The following is a 17619-nucleotide window of genomic DNA, read 5'->3' as shown; positions in this document are numbered from 1 at the left end:
TTACATATACAGCTGCAACAACCTCCAGCATACAGACTAATACTGGTTTCATTTAGAACTCTCAGTCATGATGCAGTTCTTTTACATCACACTTGCATCATGACATTCTAGACATTGCCACATACTTCATAAATAAAACAAGGCAAAAAACAAACTAAAATCCAATATGTAGGAGTTGAGATATGAATTTTGAAGAAATAAATATCACAGTAGGGCATAGAAGAAAATAGCACTTATAGGGTTAACTAGCCATGCCGGGACAAAGTCAAGAGTTCAGGCTAACCAAGAGGGAGCGCAGGCCAGATACAGGGACCCACTTATGCCTGCTGAACAAAAGTACTTTGATCCTGGGTTCACGTTGACAGAGATGGGGTGCAGCCGAGCGATGCTTCGGTGATCCCAAATACAGCAGCAGTGATGCAACGATGGCTGTGAGCGAAGTGTTAGTCCCGGAGTGCAGTAGTGTGATGCAGTGACTCTGGTGCAAGGCACTGGTCTCATTGCAGCAGCAGCAGGCATTTCTTTGTTTGGTGGAGATGCAATTGTATTCCTAGGCATGAGGACAATCTCTCCAAAATCGTAGGGAAATATACTGGTGTGGCCTTTTAGTAAGCTGTCAATCATCCTGGGAAATGTGCAGGTAGACAGTGCATACCACTATTGTATGTGGGTCGGAGCCAAATAAGCAGGTCTTCCATGCAATTTACATATATCTAGTTTTAAAAGTTCAGAACACGATCTCTGGACCTCGTCACAGACACTTTATGAGAGTTTGCGCGTGTGAAAAGCAAGAATGCATACAACTCCATCAAGAATTAAGGATAACTTTTCTTGATGGAAATGCAGAGAAAACACACTTGCTTTGCCTTGGCCATACCCACGAAATTAGGGTGATTAGTACTTTACAGAAGTGGAGCTTCAACGGGAGTAAATGTTTTTTTTTATATCTCTAACTGCTTCCTGTTGTAGTTTTATTTCTGTGAAATGAGCAGAGTGCCAGAATGAATCCTGCCATGCATATTTATCAAAGAATTGGCCACTGATTTGTGCAACACCCACAGGGAACACGGGGAGGCCTGAAGGCCCCTGCTTCCCTGCCAGCTCCGCATCACCTGCAGGCATTGCTATCACACATGGAGCTGCTGGAAATGCGTGAATGTGTGAAAGCATTTCTGTTTCCCTGCTCGCTTGACAGCAGGCACAGAAACAGATGCATGCTTCACTTCTAGATAGAGAGATCATTTGTCACCTCTCCCTTGCTAGAAGCGGAGCCTTTGCTGTGACTTGGCAGGAATGGTAAAGTTATGTCTCGATGTGGCCGTCCTGGAACATAGCAGGAGTCAGCCCTGGGGGTGGTGGTCCCCGGGCCATCTATGGCTCCAGGAAGGGGACCGTGCAGACCCCCTCCTTTGTTCTAGTAGGGCCTGGTCCGGGGATGTGGCGGTCCCCAGGTCCTGTGAGAGGGGATGCGTGGCCCCTCTCCCATTCTTTACAAATAATTTGGCCCCAGGGAGATGGTGGTTCCCAGGGCTTGGGGAGATCCATCAAGCCCTCCATTACAAATTAATATAGCTCTGGGGAGTTGTTGATGCCCAGGGTATGGGGGGGTCTGCGAGACCCCCCCATTTGTTTAATACATTAATGGCCACATGCCCCTGGGACCAGGTCCACCTGGGAGCTTAATAATAGAGAACTTTTTTTTTTTAAATACTTTTTTGCCAGAGCGGGGGTCCCTCTGGGCCCCCCTCAAGAGGCTTAGGGGGTCATGGTATTCCTGCCGTGTCCCCTTGGGACTGGGGTGAAAAAGAGTCACAAGATGACTGCCAACACTTCCTAGTTTGAAGTGTTGGCAGCCAATCAGATTTGAGTACGGGGACTGTTGTATTTTTGGAGGATCCACATCCCTATATATACAATTTTGGATTTTCCTTAATATTTCAAAAGCTACTGAACAGATTAACACCAAATCACAAAAAGGCACTTCACTGAACCAATACCTACCTTTCTGCCAATTCGGGCATTAGCCGTGTCTAAAATTCGTATGGGAATCAACATGGAAAACAAACGTTCTTTGACCCCCCTCATTTCTTGGCCCCCATTTGATGGCTCACCCCGAAACTTTCTGTGTGCAACACAAATCACTGGTAAACTTTTTTGGGGAAATTTTGTGTCGATTCGTCAAACGACGCCAAAGGCAAGTGAAAAAAAACATTTCCCCTGGAAACTAGGTCTGCCAGTAGGAGATATATATATATATACTTGTCATCCCTAACGGGGCGACCTCGGCGGGCGAGAAACAGAAACTCTAAAATATCCATTACACTTTCCTCAGCAAAAAAAAAGCTGTCTAAAGCCATTTATGCTTAGTCAGGGTGATTTATTAATCTTCCACGATCTGCGGCAGGGCACCCTCATCCCCAATGCATTTCAACTGTGAAGTATGAGCCTTTTTCACGGGCGGTCATTTTACCAGTCTTTAAACTTCATATAGTGACCACGTGCATCTGAAAAGAAACAAAATAATTCAGTGTCTCATTGTCTTATTTTCCATGGGCAGTCCTCCCCGGGTCTACAATACACATTAAAGAGGGGGTCCAAGTGGCCTCCAGCCCCGAGGACCACCACCTCTCCAGGGCAAAGTGTGGCCATATATGGCTGTCTGGACCTCAATTCCCCCCCCCCCCCTACCCCCCTCCCAGGGACGTCTCCTGCTAACACCCACCTCAGGAGATAGCTGTTTGCTTTTGCTTGGCAGGACCTGCGACAGCTCCTGCCAGGCAAATGCAAACAATCTGATTCCAGTTGTCAAGTGGGCAGGTGCAGTCAAAGTGCTCCTGCCCACTGAGAGAGGAGGTTTCATCTCTTTCCCTGCCCACACACATGCGAGCAGAGTAAGAGGTGAAAGTATTGCTCTCGCACGCAGGAAGCTGCGCTCCCCAACATGCACACTGAGTGTCCTGGGTGGGACCAGAGCACCCAGGGAGACTGCTGGGCCCTAAGAAATGGGGTATCCGGTGTTGGAATCGGACAAAGGAGGGGGGACACGTGGCCCCATCTCCTATTAAATTATGGCCGGGCCCCAGGGAATGGGGACCCTGGGGCCTAAATCTGCCCAGGGAGGGGGGGCACGTGGCTCCCGTCCTGGTTGTCATAAGTAGTATTAAAAGATATTTCCCCTTTTCCCATGTTGTTGGACAGCTTAACAAAAGGCCCCAACCATGTTTGCAACCGATTTTGATGACACGTTACTGATGCAGAAGAATACAAGGACATCTTCATCAACAACGTTCTTATTTCATTTAGTTAAGGGGAAGTACCCCTGTTTGGCGGAGATTCACCTCTTTGTATTCTTGATCGTCTTCTCTTGATGAGGATTGATGTTATCACAGATTTGTGGATGAAGATGCTCAAGGAACAATCACATTTCCAAAATTACATGAACCCAAGGTCTCTAGACACATTATCCCTTGGTCTTTTATGCAGACATTTATCCAAAGAGGTAGCACTTACTAATTAACCAGATTAAAGTACTCCTCTAATAAAAGCACAGAAGACAACACACAGTTCCTGCCCTGAATCTAAAAAGAAGGGACCTCTCCCACAGAGAATGCTCCAGAGTAAGGTAAAATGCCAGTTCTCCTGTAGCAAACAAGGTAAAATAATAACGGATGAAGTGCTTACTAAAAGCCCACTCGATTCTGTGGGAGAAACTGAACTCTTCATGGCGGGACTTTACCAGCCACTTATCATGCTTACTTATAGGGGTAGGGGCAGTAAACGTTTTGGGGAGACCAATATCAGTAAAAGACTTACTGACATAGTTCTGCGAGGGAATTGGGAGATCCTTGTCTAAACTGAGGCAATCTAAAATGACTTCTCTGTTAAAATGTGCTTCAGTATTAGACGGAAAGCTTGCCCAAAGCAGAAGTGGAGCCACTTTAATTCTATCTGAGATATATTCCAAATTAAGATAAGTGTAGGATAAAATGGGGGCTGGTTGGTGGAAGATTCAGAGGCCGCCTACAAATCCCATTTTTCCACCTGTATGATGGAAACATTCTGGTACCCCCAAGCCCCGCTCCATATGTAGCTGTGGGAATGCACTGTTGATTTTAAATCTTTACGTAAGGGGAGATAAAGCCCCTACTGGTGGCTCAGTGGACTAATGCGTCTTCGACCCAAGAGGAAAACCCCTCCCATTGAAAGAGCCTCATGATCCCCTCATTGGGTTTCTATGATTGACACAGCTGCTGGAGATGCCTGGGAGCAAAGATCGAGTCAATAACAGACACCCACTCCCATCCCCCATAGGTGGATTTGCTTTACACTTCGCCTTGAAAAACAATTGATTACGTCTACAAGGTTGTAGGAGACTACATTTCCTCAGATTTCACTCTCTATTGTCCAATGGTACTGCTTCTGCTTCTGAGCCCAAAAAGCCCAACTCATTTGGCAAATCCCTGAGTTTAGCATTAAAATCACCACATAACAAACGTCAAGCTTGAAGTGTGGTACCAAACCGAATAGGCTTCAAACTCATAGTGAAACAGAACACCTCCTCAACTAAAGAGCAAAAAGAGTTAGTGAAATCATTATTATAGGAATTTACCAGATAAAAATAGAAGGAGCCCTGGCTATCCTTGATGAGAATCATTTGCCTCACATGCAGGGCTGACTGTGCCAGTAACTGACACGTCTGCCCTCAGATTGATTTTGACCCATATCGGGAGTCCGCCCCGATTTATCCCGTCAGAAGAGGCTAAAGCAGAGCAGGAGTAACAGGAGAAGCCCCTGCATGAGATTGATGCAACACCCCAGGTTTCCTGTATGACAACAAAATAAAATGTATCAATAAAAGCTAGCCAATCTGGGTTAAAGATCTTATCTTTTAAACCTGCCACATTCCAGTTTACAAGTGAGAAAGAATAGCCAGACCATGCCACCCCTGAGTCAAACGCCTTCTCCATGGTTATAGCCCCCCTACTTTCATCAGTAAACGGGCTACTTGTCGTTTCTTCACCTACTGAGGTGACAAGCCGGGAGGTTCTCTCTCGCACTCTTGCCCTGAAAACTTTTAAAAATTTAAATTTTTGTGTTACCTGTTTTGACAGGATTTTAACCTTGTGCCCTGTTTAAAAGTTTTGTAGCAGCTTTGTGCATTGTGCTTGGCGCTCGCATTCCCCACAGAGCCCTCATTTGTAGTCCGTCCTACCTTGGAAGGTGCCTCATTGCTCCCGCTACCAGTCGCTCTCGGGCGGCTCTCAGCTGAGCATCGACGCTGAGAGCTCGCTCCCAGAGAGGCGACACAGGTTTTTGGCAGCCATTTTGGGGGTATTGGAGCGCGCGGACGCGCTCTAGTCTTCTACTTAAGGGGTCCTTGACACGGCAGCGCGTCAGTCAGTCATTTTTTCACCTCCTGAGGCGACAAGCCGGGAGGTTCTCTCTCGCACTCTTGCCCTGAAAACTTTTTAAAATTGTAATTTTTGTGTTACCTGTTTTAACAGGATTTTAACCTTGTGCCCTGTTTAAAAGCTTTGTAGCAGCTTTGTGCATTGTGCTTGGCGCTCGCATTCCCCACAGAGCCCTCATTTGTAGTCCGTCCTACCTTGGAAGGTGCCTCATTGCTCCCGCGACCAGTCGCTCTCGGGCGGCTCTCAGCTGAGCATCGACGCTGAGAGCTCGCTCCCGGAGAGGCGACACAGGTTTTTGGCGGCCATTTTGGGGGTATTGGAGCGCGCGGACGCGCTCTAGTCTTCTACTTAAGGGGATGACGTCCCCTCCGCGCAGCGAACGCGCATTGCGGACGGGCCGGACTCAGGCCGGAGTCATGCCAGAGTCCTGCCCGTCTGCGCTCGTCAGCGCGAAGGAAGCGCTAGGGATGCTGCCCGGCGTCCTCGCTCCCCATCCTGTATCCGAAGGTACTCAAAAAACTTTCTCACCTCTCTCAGACCTCCTATGTTAAAATGTCATCACAAGTGCACTCCTGTACACTTGTGTCGTGGTGTGCATTGTAGATGTCTGAAAGAGTCGGGGCAAGCCATCCAGGTTCCAGACACTAACACTCGCTTGAAATCAGGGATACAAGAGCCCCCCCCCCCGAAAGAATCAGGTTACCTTATTAATGCCCATTCCCTGGTCAAAAATAATATAGCCTTTAGAGACTTCGTATGCCAAAGAAAACCCTCTTGGGTCTTCGTAACGGAAACGTGGGGTTCGGACTCAGCTCACCCTGATTTGCTTAATGCTCTCCCTGATGGCTACACTATGGTAAGACAGGACAGAGAGGGCCGAAAAGGGGGCGGAATTGGCATTATATATAAGACTGCTTTTACCTGCCGTATGGAGTCTCTTCCCTCTCCTCATAATACTTTTCAGGCTATGTTTTTCTCTCTCAGTTCATCTCCCTCAGAAAAATTTTCAGGGATTCTTATCTATAGACCTCCAGGCCCCAGATCCTCGTTTTGTTCCGATCTTTTGGAAGCTATAGAGCCTTTTCTTAACAGGACCTCCCTTACTATTCTTGGGGATTTTAATTTCCACCTGGAAAATAGTAATTCCAGTGATACGTCATCTCTTGTGGATCCATTGGCCTCTTTTAATCTACTTCAAAAAGTTTCTTACCCCATTCACATTGCCGGTCACACATTGGATGGGGTGTTTACGAATGACTCTAGGTTAGAGGTGGGTCCACTTCTTCCTCTCTCCTGGACTGATCACCATGCAGTCTCCATGAAATTCTCTTACTGTACCTCTTTTGCTCTCAGAAAAGACACGAACTGCTGGGTGCAGAAGAGAAATTTCCGGAGCCTGACTGACCAATCCCTGGGCCCCTTTATTGCTAATTTTGAGTCTTTTCCCTCACAGGACATCGACTCATCAGCACGGGAACTTGCGAATACCATCGCGAAGGCAGTGGACTCCCTGGCCCCCATTAAATCAGTATACTGTGCTAGGAAACGTCCTACGGCCCCTTGGTATTCTGACTCCCTTAGAACTCAGAGGCAGGTATGCAGGAGGCAAGAAAGGCTTTGGAGATCCCAGCCCGATGCCGAAGGTCGGACCAAACATAGAAAGCTTCTTAAAATCTACAAAGCGGCGGTGCTGGACGAAAAACAATCTTATTTCTCCAACCTCACCTCCTCTCTTACCTCCCCCGGAGACTTGTTTAAAATTGTGGACACCTTATCTCTTATTCATCACCCTGACCCTATAGTCCCCTCACAAGAACTCTGTGATCAAATCTCCTCCTTTTTTCACACTAAAATTTTAAATATTCATACAGCCCTCCAGGCAGATAATCTTACACGGCCTTTCCCCTCGGTTTTGGGGAATACTGTTCCCCCTGCGGAAACTTATTCCAGCTTTCCTCCTCTTACAGCCCTGGACCTAGAGAGACTCTTGGACTCCCTCAAGTCAGGTTCGCCTCTTGACCCCTGCCCGCTTAAAATCTTAAAAACTTGTAAGGCTACCTTAATGCCCCCCATGCTGGCAGTCATGAATAGGGCCATATCCAGTGAGACTTTTCCTTCCTCCTGGAAAACAGCCATTGTAAAGCCCCTTCTGAAGAAGACCACCCTGGACCCTGAGGCCTTAAAAAACTTTCGCCCCATTTTTCTGCTTCCTGCCCCGGCCAAGATGTTGGAGGCCCACCTGAATTTCCATCTTAGCTCCTTTCTGGATAAAACCCGCCAGCTTGATCCATCTCAGCATGGTTTCAGAAGGGAGCACAGCACTGAGTCAGCCCTTACGGTGGTGGTTAACAACATCCGCGCCAAGGTCGATAGGGGTCAGACTACGCTGCTGATCCTGCTCGACCTCACCGCGGCTTTTGACACCCTGTCCCCCTCCATCTTGGCCTCCCGTCTCAGTGATATGAGGGTGGAAGGTCTGGCCCTCAGCCTGCTTACCTCCTTCCTCAGTAACAGGGAGCAAAGGGTCAAATTGGGTGACTTCCTCTCCACTGCTAAGCCTTTGCATTGTGGGGTTCCACAGGGCTCTTCCCTGAGCCCGACTCTTTTCAACGTTTATGTGGCCCCACTTGCTAGGCTTGTTAGATCTTTTGGTCTGGAAGTACTCTCGTACGCCGATGACACCCAAATTATGGTCTCCCTGTCTCAATTCATTGGATCTACAGCCCTAAATTTTAGGAACTGTATGGAGGCCGTGGCAGGCTGGATGACATCTAGCTTCCTAAAACTGAATGGGGAAAAAACTGAGATTCTGGTGTTCGGGAGTAATAACAAGGTGTGGTCAGCCGACTGGTGGCCATCGACTCTGGGAATCTGCCCCCAGCCCTCCCTGGCTGCCCGTAACCTGGGAGTCCTTTTTGACACTTCTCTTTCCTTTGACAAAAAGGTAAATAGGAATGTTTCCACCTGCTGTGGGGTTTTAAGGGTGTTGAGAAAGCTCACCCACTACCTCACGCCTGACGCCCGGAAACTAGTCTCGGTTGCTCTTTTATCTTCGCACCTGGACTATTGTAATGCCCTCTACCTCGGGATGAACAACAAACTGGTCCACCGGTTGCAAGTGGTTCAGAACGCGGCAGCAAGGTTCGTTGTTAATGCCCCTAGGCGTTCCTCGGGAACCACGATCAGGAAACATCTCCACTGGCTACCGGTGTATGCCAGGATAAAATTCAAAACCCTGATCCTTGTTCATCGGGCTCTGCATGGCGCAGGGGCCGAGGGCATCAGGTCTCTCTTGTCCTACTACACCCCAGGCAGGGCTCTGCGATCCACTAGTCAAAAGTTGTTAACCGTCCCCCGGGTTGTGAAGGCAAGGTGGGGAGGCAGGGCCTTTTTCGCCCTTGCCCCCAGACTTTGGAATGAGCTTCCCCTTGACCTTAGGAATCAGGAATCCCCTATTTTGTTTCGTCGAGCACTTAAAACTCTGCTCTTCTCTGAGGCCTATCCCTAATGTTTCTTTCCTGCTACTTGACTGATTGTTTTTCCATCTTCTGCTCCTTGACGCCCTTGGGCAAAGTAGCGCAATACAAATCCCTTATCAATCAATCAATCAATCAATCAATCAACTTGGGGGAGGTTGTGGAGAATCCTCAATACTCCCCTCACATGTTACCAGGAGCTGAGATTTCTGGGGGTGTACACGTAACAACTGTAAATTATAGAAAGACCCGAGAGGAACAGGGACTCTAGAGCTCGCAGAAATTGAGCTACTTGGGTTCCTGAGCAGTACAGCCCATTGCACAGATGGTGATCTAAAATGAATGATACCACAATCCCTTGAGAAGTAATAGAGCCTGGTCCAATCCAGCCAATCCTTCAGGTGAACAGGAATCCACCCGAAAGACCAAAGTGAAAATCTCTCTATCGTGCTAACCAATCCTGTACCTTATCAAGCAGCTCCCCATATGACTTTTCACAATGATTCCATAGGTTTGAAAACCAGTGTAGACCACAACATAAGGACGCACAGCAGGGTGAAGATTTATAATGGACTGATTTGGAACAAAACAGGATTAGCTGCATTGTCCGCAGAACCTCCCACCATGTTTGGATAATCAGATGCAGATGATGAACTAGGTGAGGGCATCTCTACGCACCCATGCCGCCATTAAATATGGCTCATTGGAGGAATTGTGTTGTTTAGTTCTGAATGTATTAACCCTTGAGGGGTTGTGCTGAGGCAAAGATTGTTGTGCCTCAAAGGACCTAAACTGAGTTTCATGGGCTCCCAAGCGGGCTAGATTTGGAGGGAGCCTAGTCTGAATCAAAACCCTAAATGTAGTGTTGCAATCATCTATAGATAATTCTTTCCAACCAGAGACAAGTAAAGGTATAGAGGAGCCTATGTATGAAGGCTCCAGGTACTGAGCTGCAGGATTCCCTCATGCTGGTGATGAAGCATTATCTGCCTTTTAGTTTGCCTGACTGTCTGCATCAGAAGTTCCACACCGCTGGGTCCTCTTCAGTTTTTTGTCCTTGGGAATCACCATACCCTCCAGTATGGGCACTAGCAGCCCTTCCCACCTGTGAAAAACCAATATTAGATCAGGAAGCTGGGGGGCTAGACAAAACTTCCTGAGATGCTTCCTCCATGGACGGTGGGTTGTTCCACAAACGTAAGACCAGCCTCCTCTCTGTATACCCATGCTTAAGCCCCCCACCGCCCTCTCCAACATCTGAACAATGGAGGTGCACTTCATCGGGGGGATGGATGGGGGCAGACAAGGTGCCAGACGCTTCCCTATAGTAAATAGTTGTACAAACTGACAGTGGGAAACCAACAATGAGAGAGAGGGACCACTTGGTTCTCCCTCATTAGACAGAAAGGACATTGGCAAGAATAAAAACAAAATGATAAAATGTCAGCTAAGTGGGATTTCCTTAAAAATAGGAAATATAAATGTGATTTAAGCTTCAAGAGTCTGGCATCCAACGTTGCTGGGAGCATGCACTCTTGAAGGTACTTGATAGAGCCCAGTCCCGCTACGTTAACTTTAAAAGCAGAAACCACAGTCCCCCTCAATGATGGTGGCACAAAGGCAGGCTGAAGTGCGGACAAATAAAATACTGACTTAGGTCAAATAAAATAATAATTGTTGTGATCCCAATAGCCGAAATCAGGGGGGCCACACTCGCCCCTCAATCCTAGGCCTTAAGCAGTGAGAATGTGGAAGCAAAGGCCACACCAGAGAGCTACAATTGGAAAGTATGGGTGGGGCAAGATGAAAATATACCTGACAAGGTCCTTCTGGGGGCACCGAGCACTGTCTAACCACAGAGCCAAGGGGGTGGCACTGCCCTGCCTCTTCCTGGCACTGACGGGTGCTGGATGGACCCGTCCTTGGCCCGGGCTTCGCCCGGGTGCGTCCTGTGCAGCGGGATTGAAGGGAGAACTTTTAGTTTATGATAGACTCCTGTGAGATTATTTCTTCAGCATTCTCTTGGATTTTATTCATAAACTCTTTCTGTTTTTTTCACCTTTTTATTGATCATGTGGACCTTTTTCATTTTGATGCAATCTGTTCTATATTGTGATGTGGAATAACACGATATGTTAGGAATTCAATCATGTTGGTGTTAGGGTGAGAAGTAGCATAAGGCTTTGTGACTTTTTTTGGGCGGATATTTTTTTCCTATTTCCGCCTTTATCAGATTTTTCCATCTGGTCAATTGCATAAAATCTTAGTTGTTCCCTGTTACATTGATGTTCTCTCTCCATATGTTTGGTCACAGCATTACTTCTGTCTTTGTTGGGTGCTGCTCTGATGTGTTTTAAAACTTGTTTTCTAGTTTCACAGGGTGTGCTTCCAACACATTTTAGTTTGCATGGACATTCTACCACATACATTCCACATTTACTATTAGATGTTGTTTAATACTCCATTTCTGTCCATTGCCTTTGACAAATTCCTGCATGTTTATGGCCGTTTTGCAAGCTTTACATTATTTACTTCTCCAATAGCCAGGGTGGATCATCCAATTCTTGTCTTGAGGCAAAAGTGACTGTGCACCAATTTGCCCTTTGGGTCACATGCTCTGAATGTTATACATGGATGGCTTCCTATTACATTAACAATTCCTCGCTCCAATTTTATTAGTCCCCAGTAATTTAAAGTAATTATTTTAACTTAGAACTAATACAATACAATGTTATATCCAATAAATGTTATATCACGTTAGTGCATGTAATTACAAGTTGTGTTTTATTAATATAACTTGTTTTCGATATATAATGCGAGAATCCAATGTAATTAATTTTATTAAAAAAGTAAACTATTATTGTTTAATATTGCATATATTTAATTGTTATTTGTGTATGAGTGTTTTCTATCTATCTATCTATCTATCTATCTATCTATCTATCTATCTATCTATCTATCTATCTATCTATCTATCTATCTATCTATCTATCTATCTATCTATCTATCTATCTATCTATCTATCTATCTATCTATCATCTTTCTTAATTCAGGCCTTTGCCTGTATTTTTTGTTACTGATCTATTTGTGGTGCTTCACTTATTACAATTCTGGCTGCAGGACTTTTATACCTGTTTGTCACCTTGGGCTGTGGCTACTCTAGAAGCGTAGTTTGTGAATAGCAAACAGTTTCCTTATTAATGGGTATTTGTTTTTAACAGCCCTTTTCCCAGTCCCTCCAACGTTTACATCCAAATCATATTCTCACATGTGCGGTAATCTCTGCCACATTGCTGGAGATCTCTGCATAGAAAAGACAGGAGAGGCAGAAATGGAGGTCTCCAGACATAGGTCTGTGAATAGCATTTTTCAGTGCATAAGTAGTATTACCATGGTACTATCTTGCGCGTGTTACAAATTATAGTTAGTGAGTAGGCCTCCTCCTGCATCTACACTCAAAAATTGTAAATGGCGAAACAGTGCAGCAGTAGAAATACACATGACATGTTATTGAAATTTCTGAAGCGAATCAAATACCAGAAGGTGTCTTGGCACTAGCTTAACAGGCAATGAGTACTCAGCTGGAGGGAAGCTAAGGTCTAAGAGGAGTTAAAAAGCCAGGTCTTCAGCAGTTTCTGAAAGGCAAGTAACTCAAGTGCATTCCAGCATTTCAAGGCCCACAATAACAAGCCCCTTCCTCCCCAAAGCTGCCCGCTTGACTCTGGCACCACTAGACGTGTAGCATGAGTGGAGCGTAAGGTCCTGCCTGGTGTTCCCCATCTGAGTCTGTGTTGTGGGAATCCAGGGCCAGAGCCCTGAAGAGCTCTGTAAACAATACAGGGCGATTTGAAAGTGATCCTCTGCCTGACCGGAAGCCAATGCCATGTCCTAATTGACTTTGATACTGAAAAGTATTTTGGGATCTTTATAAGAAGTCTAGCTGCAGCTTTCAGCAAGATTTGCAGTCTGTTTAGGATATGTTGGTGAACATTCAGATAAAGACTATTGCACTAATCAAGTTTTGCCAATACTAAGGACGTGATCAGAGTTTTCTGGAGATGAACCGGAATGTAGGGAGGTATCTTTCTGAGCTTTCTTTACATAGGAAAGGCTGAAGAAGTCACTGCTTTGACTTGGTCGGTGAAGCACAGTTTGTCATCAATAAAGACTCTGACATTGCAGGCCTTTCTGGCAGGTGTAGGTAAGGAGCCCATGTCCTGAGTCCTTACACATGTATAATTACATTTGTGAATAGGGCCTATAGAGTCCTTTCCTGCTCTGTTGAAGGGTTTATTGGTGCACACAGACAACATTCTTTAATGGCCTATGCATGTTGGGGTCAGAGGAGGGAACAGCTCAGGTCCATAACAGGAGCGTAAGGGTGGACAGCTACCAGCAACATTGACACAGCCTGTCACCAAGGGATGCCCCCTGAATATCAATCCCTCAAAACTGGTGGGACAGAACATCAAGGACAAAATATTGGAAAAAAATGTATTGATAAACAAGTCTAGATGTTCTATACCTAACTCTACATACATGCACCTACTGGTGCATATATCTTCATGGTGCATAGATGTGGCATATGGGGTAGTAAATCTATACTTCCCTACATTTCGATATTTTGTCCATCAATATTCTGTTCTCGATATTCTTATACCACAGTTTTGCTGTGTCAATATTCAGTAGTACAATCAGCCACAGTAACCCACATGCTGGAGTCTGTACATGTACGGGGGACCCTGAGTCTGTATTCACATACACTTCACATTTGTGCACTCCTAGTAAATGAGGGGTCCCAGCCATAACATTCTGCATGGATTTACCAGGGAGAGCGGCAGCCTCCCTGACCTGGGGTGGAGAAAAGGGCCTGCACACCACGAACCCCAGTCTGTACAACCAATAGGAGTGTCATAGCCTTGGAATGGGGATCGTAGTCACCCAGGTTAAGAAGGCGTTGACCTACAGTGAACCTAATCATCAGATGAGATCAATACTCACCTGGAATAAATCTGTTCCAAGAACATGTAGCGCACCTTTCTCAGCCCCTTGCTACCACCACCATTGTTCAATTAGCAGACCCTTGCTTTTGAGAGAGGGACATACTTAACAACACCAAAGCCAAATAGTATATGCACCATTGGAGGGTGAGTAGCACAAGGCTTAATTCATGATCAATTAGCTTCACAGTTAATAAAACAGATGACCAGACAGATTGATATGTAGAGAGTCAGACAGACAGGTTGAAGTTCAGGCAGGTAGGCAGGCAAATTGACAGAAAGAAGGATGAGCTGACAGAGATGCAGATAGTCAAACAGCTGTATAAACAGCTGTATAAAAGGACTTGCTCTCTTGTTTAACACTTTGTTGGTTTGGGAGTAGGCAGAACCTCTGCTTTGCAAACACCTACCTTACATCAATATGTTTGTTAAATTAGGGATTCATCTAATACTAGTTGGGTACAACTAACCCTATGGTGGACAATTCCTTCACAGTAACCACTGATCAAATTCACAAGTAAATTGATCTGGTAATGATTTTATGACTCTTTTGTTTCCCAGGTCAGCCATTCTTCTGTCATCTCCACCCTGAGTGACAAGGTCCAGTTCCCATCCTTCCTACGCACTGTGCCAAGTAACACCTTCCAGAACCTGGCCCTGTCCCGGCTGATTCACCACTTTGGTTGGACGTGGGTCGGAATGATCATTTCTGATGATGACTTGGGATTGCTAGGGGGCCAAGAAGTGAGGCGATGGATAGAGGTAGGTGGTGGATGCGTGGCATTCATGCTACAAATTCATCTGCGGTACGCCTATGAGAAGGTGCTCCAAGTTGTGAAAACCATCCAAGCATGTGCGGTGAAGGTGATCATTGTCCACAGTGCAGAAGTCCATGTCAAGCTTCTGTTGGAACACCTATACTCTAAGAATGCAACAGAGCACGTCTGGATATTCTCCGCATCATTTGCTATAACTCCAGGAATGTTCACAAACCAAGCTTGGAAAATTCTAAATGGGACTCTAGGATTGGTACCTTCTACAGGACCCATGCCCGGCTTCGAAGAGTTCCTGTCTAGCCTCCATCCAACCACATCGCCTGATGATGTGTTTCTGAAACAATTTTGGGAGCAAGCCTTCCAATGTCAATGGCCCACAAGCAGCAGGGAAGCCATCAATTCTAGTGGGGTGCATGAGAAAGGAATTGGGTCTTGCTCCCTCACAGACTCATTGGATCAGAGAACTGCATCTATATTTGAACTAAATGATCTGAGCTACACATACCACAGTTACCTAGCAGTTTATGCATTTGCAAATGCATTGGACACATTGATATCCTGCACACCTGGACAAGGGCCTTTCATGCATGGAACATGCGCAGACATCAATAACATTCGACCTTGGCAGGTAAAAAGATGCATAGTATTGATCAGCACAATATGAACTCTTGAGAAAGTAAATAAAAGAATTAGTTAAAGGCCAGGATAAGAAGACACTCACAGAAAAGTGAGAAAATGATAGGAAATATAATTGTGTGAGTAATTAAAGGGACTGCTGAGTAAATGAGAGAGTGATTGAGTGCATGAGAGTGAAAGAAAGAGTGAGCTAGTCACTCGGGCCTGATTCACAAAGGTAAAGATGGACTTTTGGTCTAAGTTTAGACCAAAAGTCTAAATTTACTACTTTTCCGTAATCACAAAGGTAAGTTATGAGTAGTATCTTTACAACTGAAGAGTTTCCGCACTCGGGCAGAGTTTTCACACTTGGGGTGAAATCTCTGCAATCAGAGTGGAATCTCTGGGGGGTGAATGACTAGATAGGTGATTGGGTGATTGAGAGACTGAGTGGGTGACCTTTGTTTTTGGACATATTGAGTTATGGCATTTTTCCATTTAGAGCTAACTACTGTACCCATGGGTAAACGTTCAATGTGGTATTATTTTGCCACTGGGTGTTTCAGAGCAAATAAGTATATGGTAACCTTTGGCTGCAATTTAATTGTATTTGTTTTTTGCACATATTTTTGTTTAGTTTCCTGACAGAAACAGTTAGCTGTATTTCAACTATATTATTAAAGTTACACACACTCTTGAAGATCGAACAAGCACAGTTTAGTTGTTAGCTGGAGAGCTTTGAAAGTGGTGGTGAGCGAGTGAGATATACTGACTGAATGAGTGTTCAAGAGGTTTGTCCCTCTTAGAAAATCATTCACTTCTTCAGTCACTCACTCACTCTCACTTACTCCTAGCCAGTCACTCTCACTCAACCAGTCATTTTGCCACTCACCCTTTCTCATCCACTGAGGTGCTCTTAGTCATCCTATACTAAAAGTATTCTACACCATGATCCAAACATAGCGACAGTGAGGTAAGTGGGAGAAGGGTGAATCTGAAAATATGATGAGAAAGGGAAATAGAGGTAGAAACAGGATGTGAAAGAAGTACCTGTTCAACATATAGGGAGCTGAATTTATTTTTGATTCACCTTATGTTTTGTGTCTCCCATTTAGGTTCTCCATTATATAAGAAATGTGCACTTTAAGACTGCAGGTGGAGAGAACATATCCTTTGATGTAAATGGAGATGCCACAGTCACCTATGATATCTTGAATGTGCAGATATCTCAGGATGGCCTTTTCCAGCCAGTTAACGTTGGCAAGTTAGACCCTGGGGCACCAAAAGGCAAAGATGTCATCATAAACATGAGCGCCATCTTGTGGCATGATGGAATCTCACAGGTGAGGCTGAAGTATACTGTGAAACGTAATTGCAGTAAACTGGGGCCATCGGGGTTGTTTTCACTTGCTAACTAGCTGCAAGGCAAGTCTCTGGTTTCTACGTTGATCATCATCCTGTAAGAGCATATGAGGGGTTAAACTCACATTTGCAATCAGTGTTCAAGAAACCTATAGAATCTGGTTTTTATTATTGATATGCTCTTATTGTAAGTCTGAGAGTTATGCTGCCAAGCACTGTAGAAGGAGCTGGCACAGCTGAAGATCACTGTCTATGGAGTTAATTCGCTCACCCCTTTGAGGCCCTGAATGGGCAGTAAATGATGCATGCATATCATTTTACACAGAGGTTGAAGCATGAAGCAATCATTTTGGTATCATTGGTGGACAGCCCTCTGCTCACACTCAAGTACTGAAATAAAAGCTCACATCTGGTAATTGTTTTGATAACAACACTTTATTAGTTGTGGTATAGCTATGAAACAACCACACACATTGAGGGCCCTCGCAGGGGATCCCTAAAAGATTATCAATGATCGCCTGTAGTTACCCTGTGCTCACCCCCTGGATTTCACACATTTGCAGTGCCTAACCCATAGTATGCCCACCATTTACCCCACATCTTCTGGTGTTTCCTGGGGCACTTCCGGGCTGAGTAAATTTTTTCTCCAACTTTGATGAATGGTCCATGCCCAAACTTCATTCACTCAGTGGCGGGGCATCTGGTCACCTCCAATATTTATCCACTTCTCTTTTTGCTAGTAGTGTGCCCAGTCCCACTAAGGCTCTGCCCCCTGTCACATGGTTAGGATAGGTCTAGGTAGAAACACCACCATTTTACATGTTCATGTTTCTTAAGTTGGCTTCTTTCTTGCACAATGACTTATGACTTTTGACATACATAGCTTGCGTATCTGTGTAGAATAATATTCTGTGAAACTGCATTGCCTACATTTCCACATCGTAGGCCTACTATCACGACACCTTGAAAATTCAGTACA

General features: G+C 45.3%; 1 protein-coding gene across 1 annotated transcript in view; it reads left to right on the top strand.

Moving 5' to 3' along the window:
* Positions 1-425: 425 nt before the first annotated feature.
* LOC146808516 (extracellular calcium-sensing receptor-like) overlaps positions 426-17619 on the top strand; it is a 41656-nt gene continuing 24462 nt past the window's right edge. The window contains exons 1-3 of the mRNA XM_085623971.1: positions 426-431; positions 14449-15291; positions 16394-16621. Coding sequence (XP_085480097.1) covers positions 426-431; positions 14449-15291; positions 16394-16621 — 1077 coding nt within the window. The remainder of the gene's footprint in view (positions 432-14448; positions 15292-16393; positions 16622-17619) is intronic.

Source organism: Triturus cristatus, chromosome 8 (genome assembly GCF_964204655.1).
Source record: "Triturus cristatus chromosome 8, aTriCri1.1, whole genome shotgun sequence".
NCBI lineage: Eukaryota > Metazoa > Chordata > Amphibia > Caudata > Salamandridae > Triturus > Triturus cristatus.
This window is presented reverse-complemented; position numbering and strand designations above follow the sequence as displayed.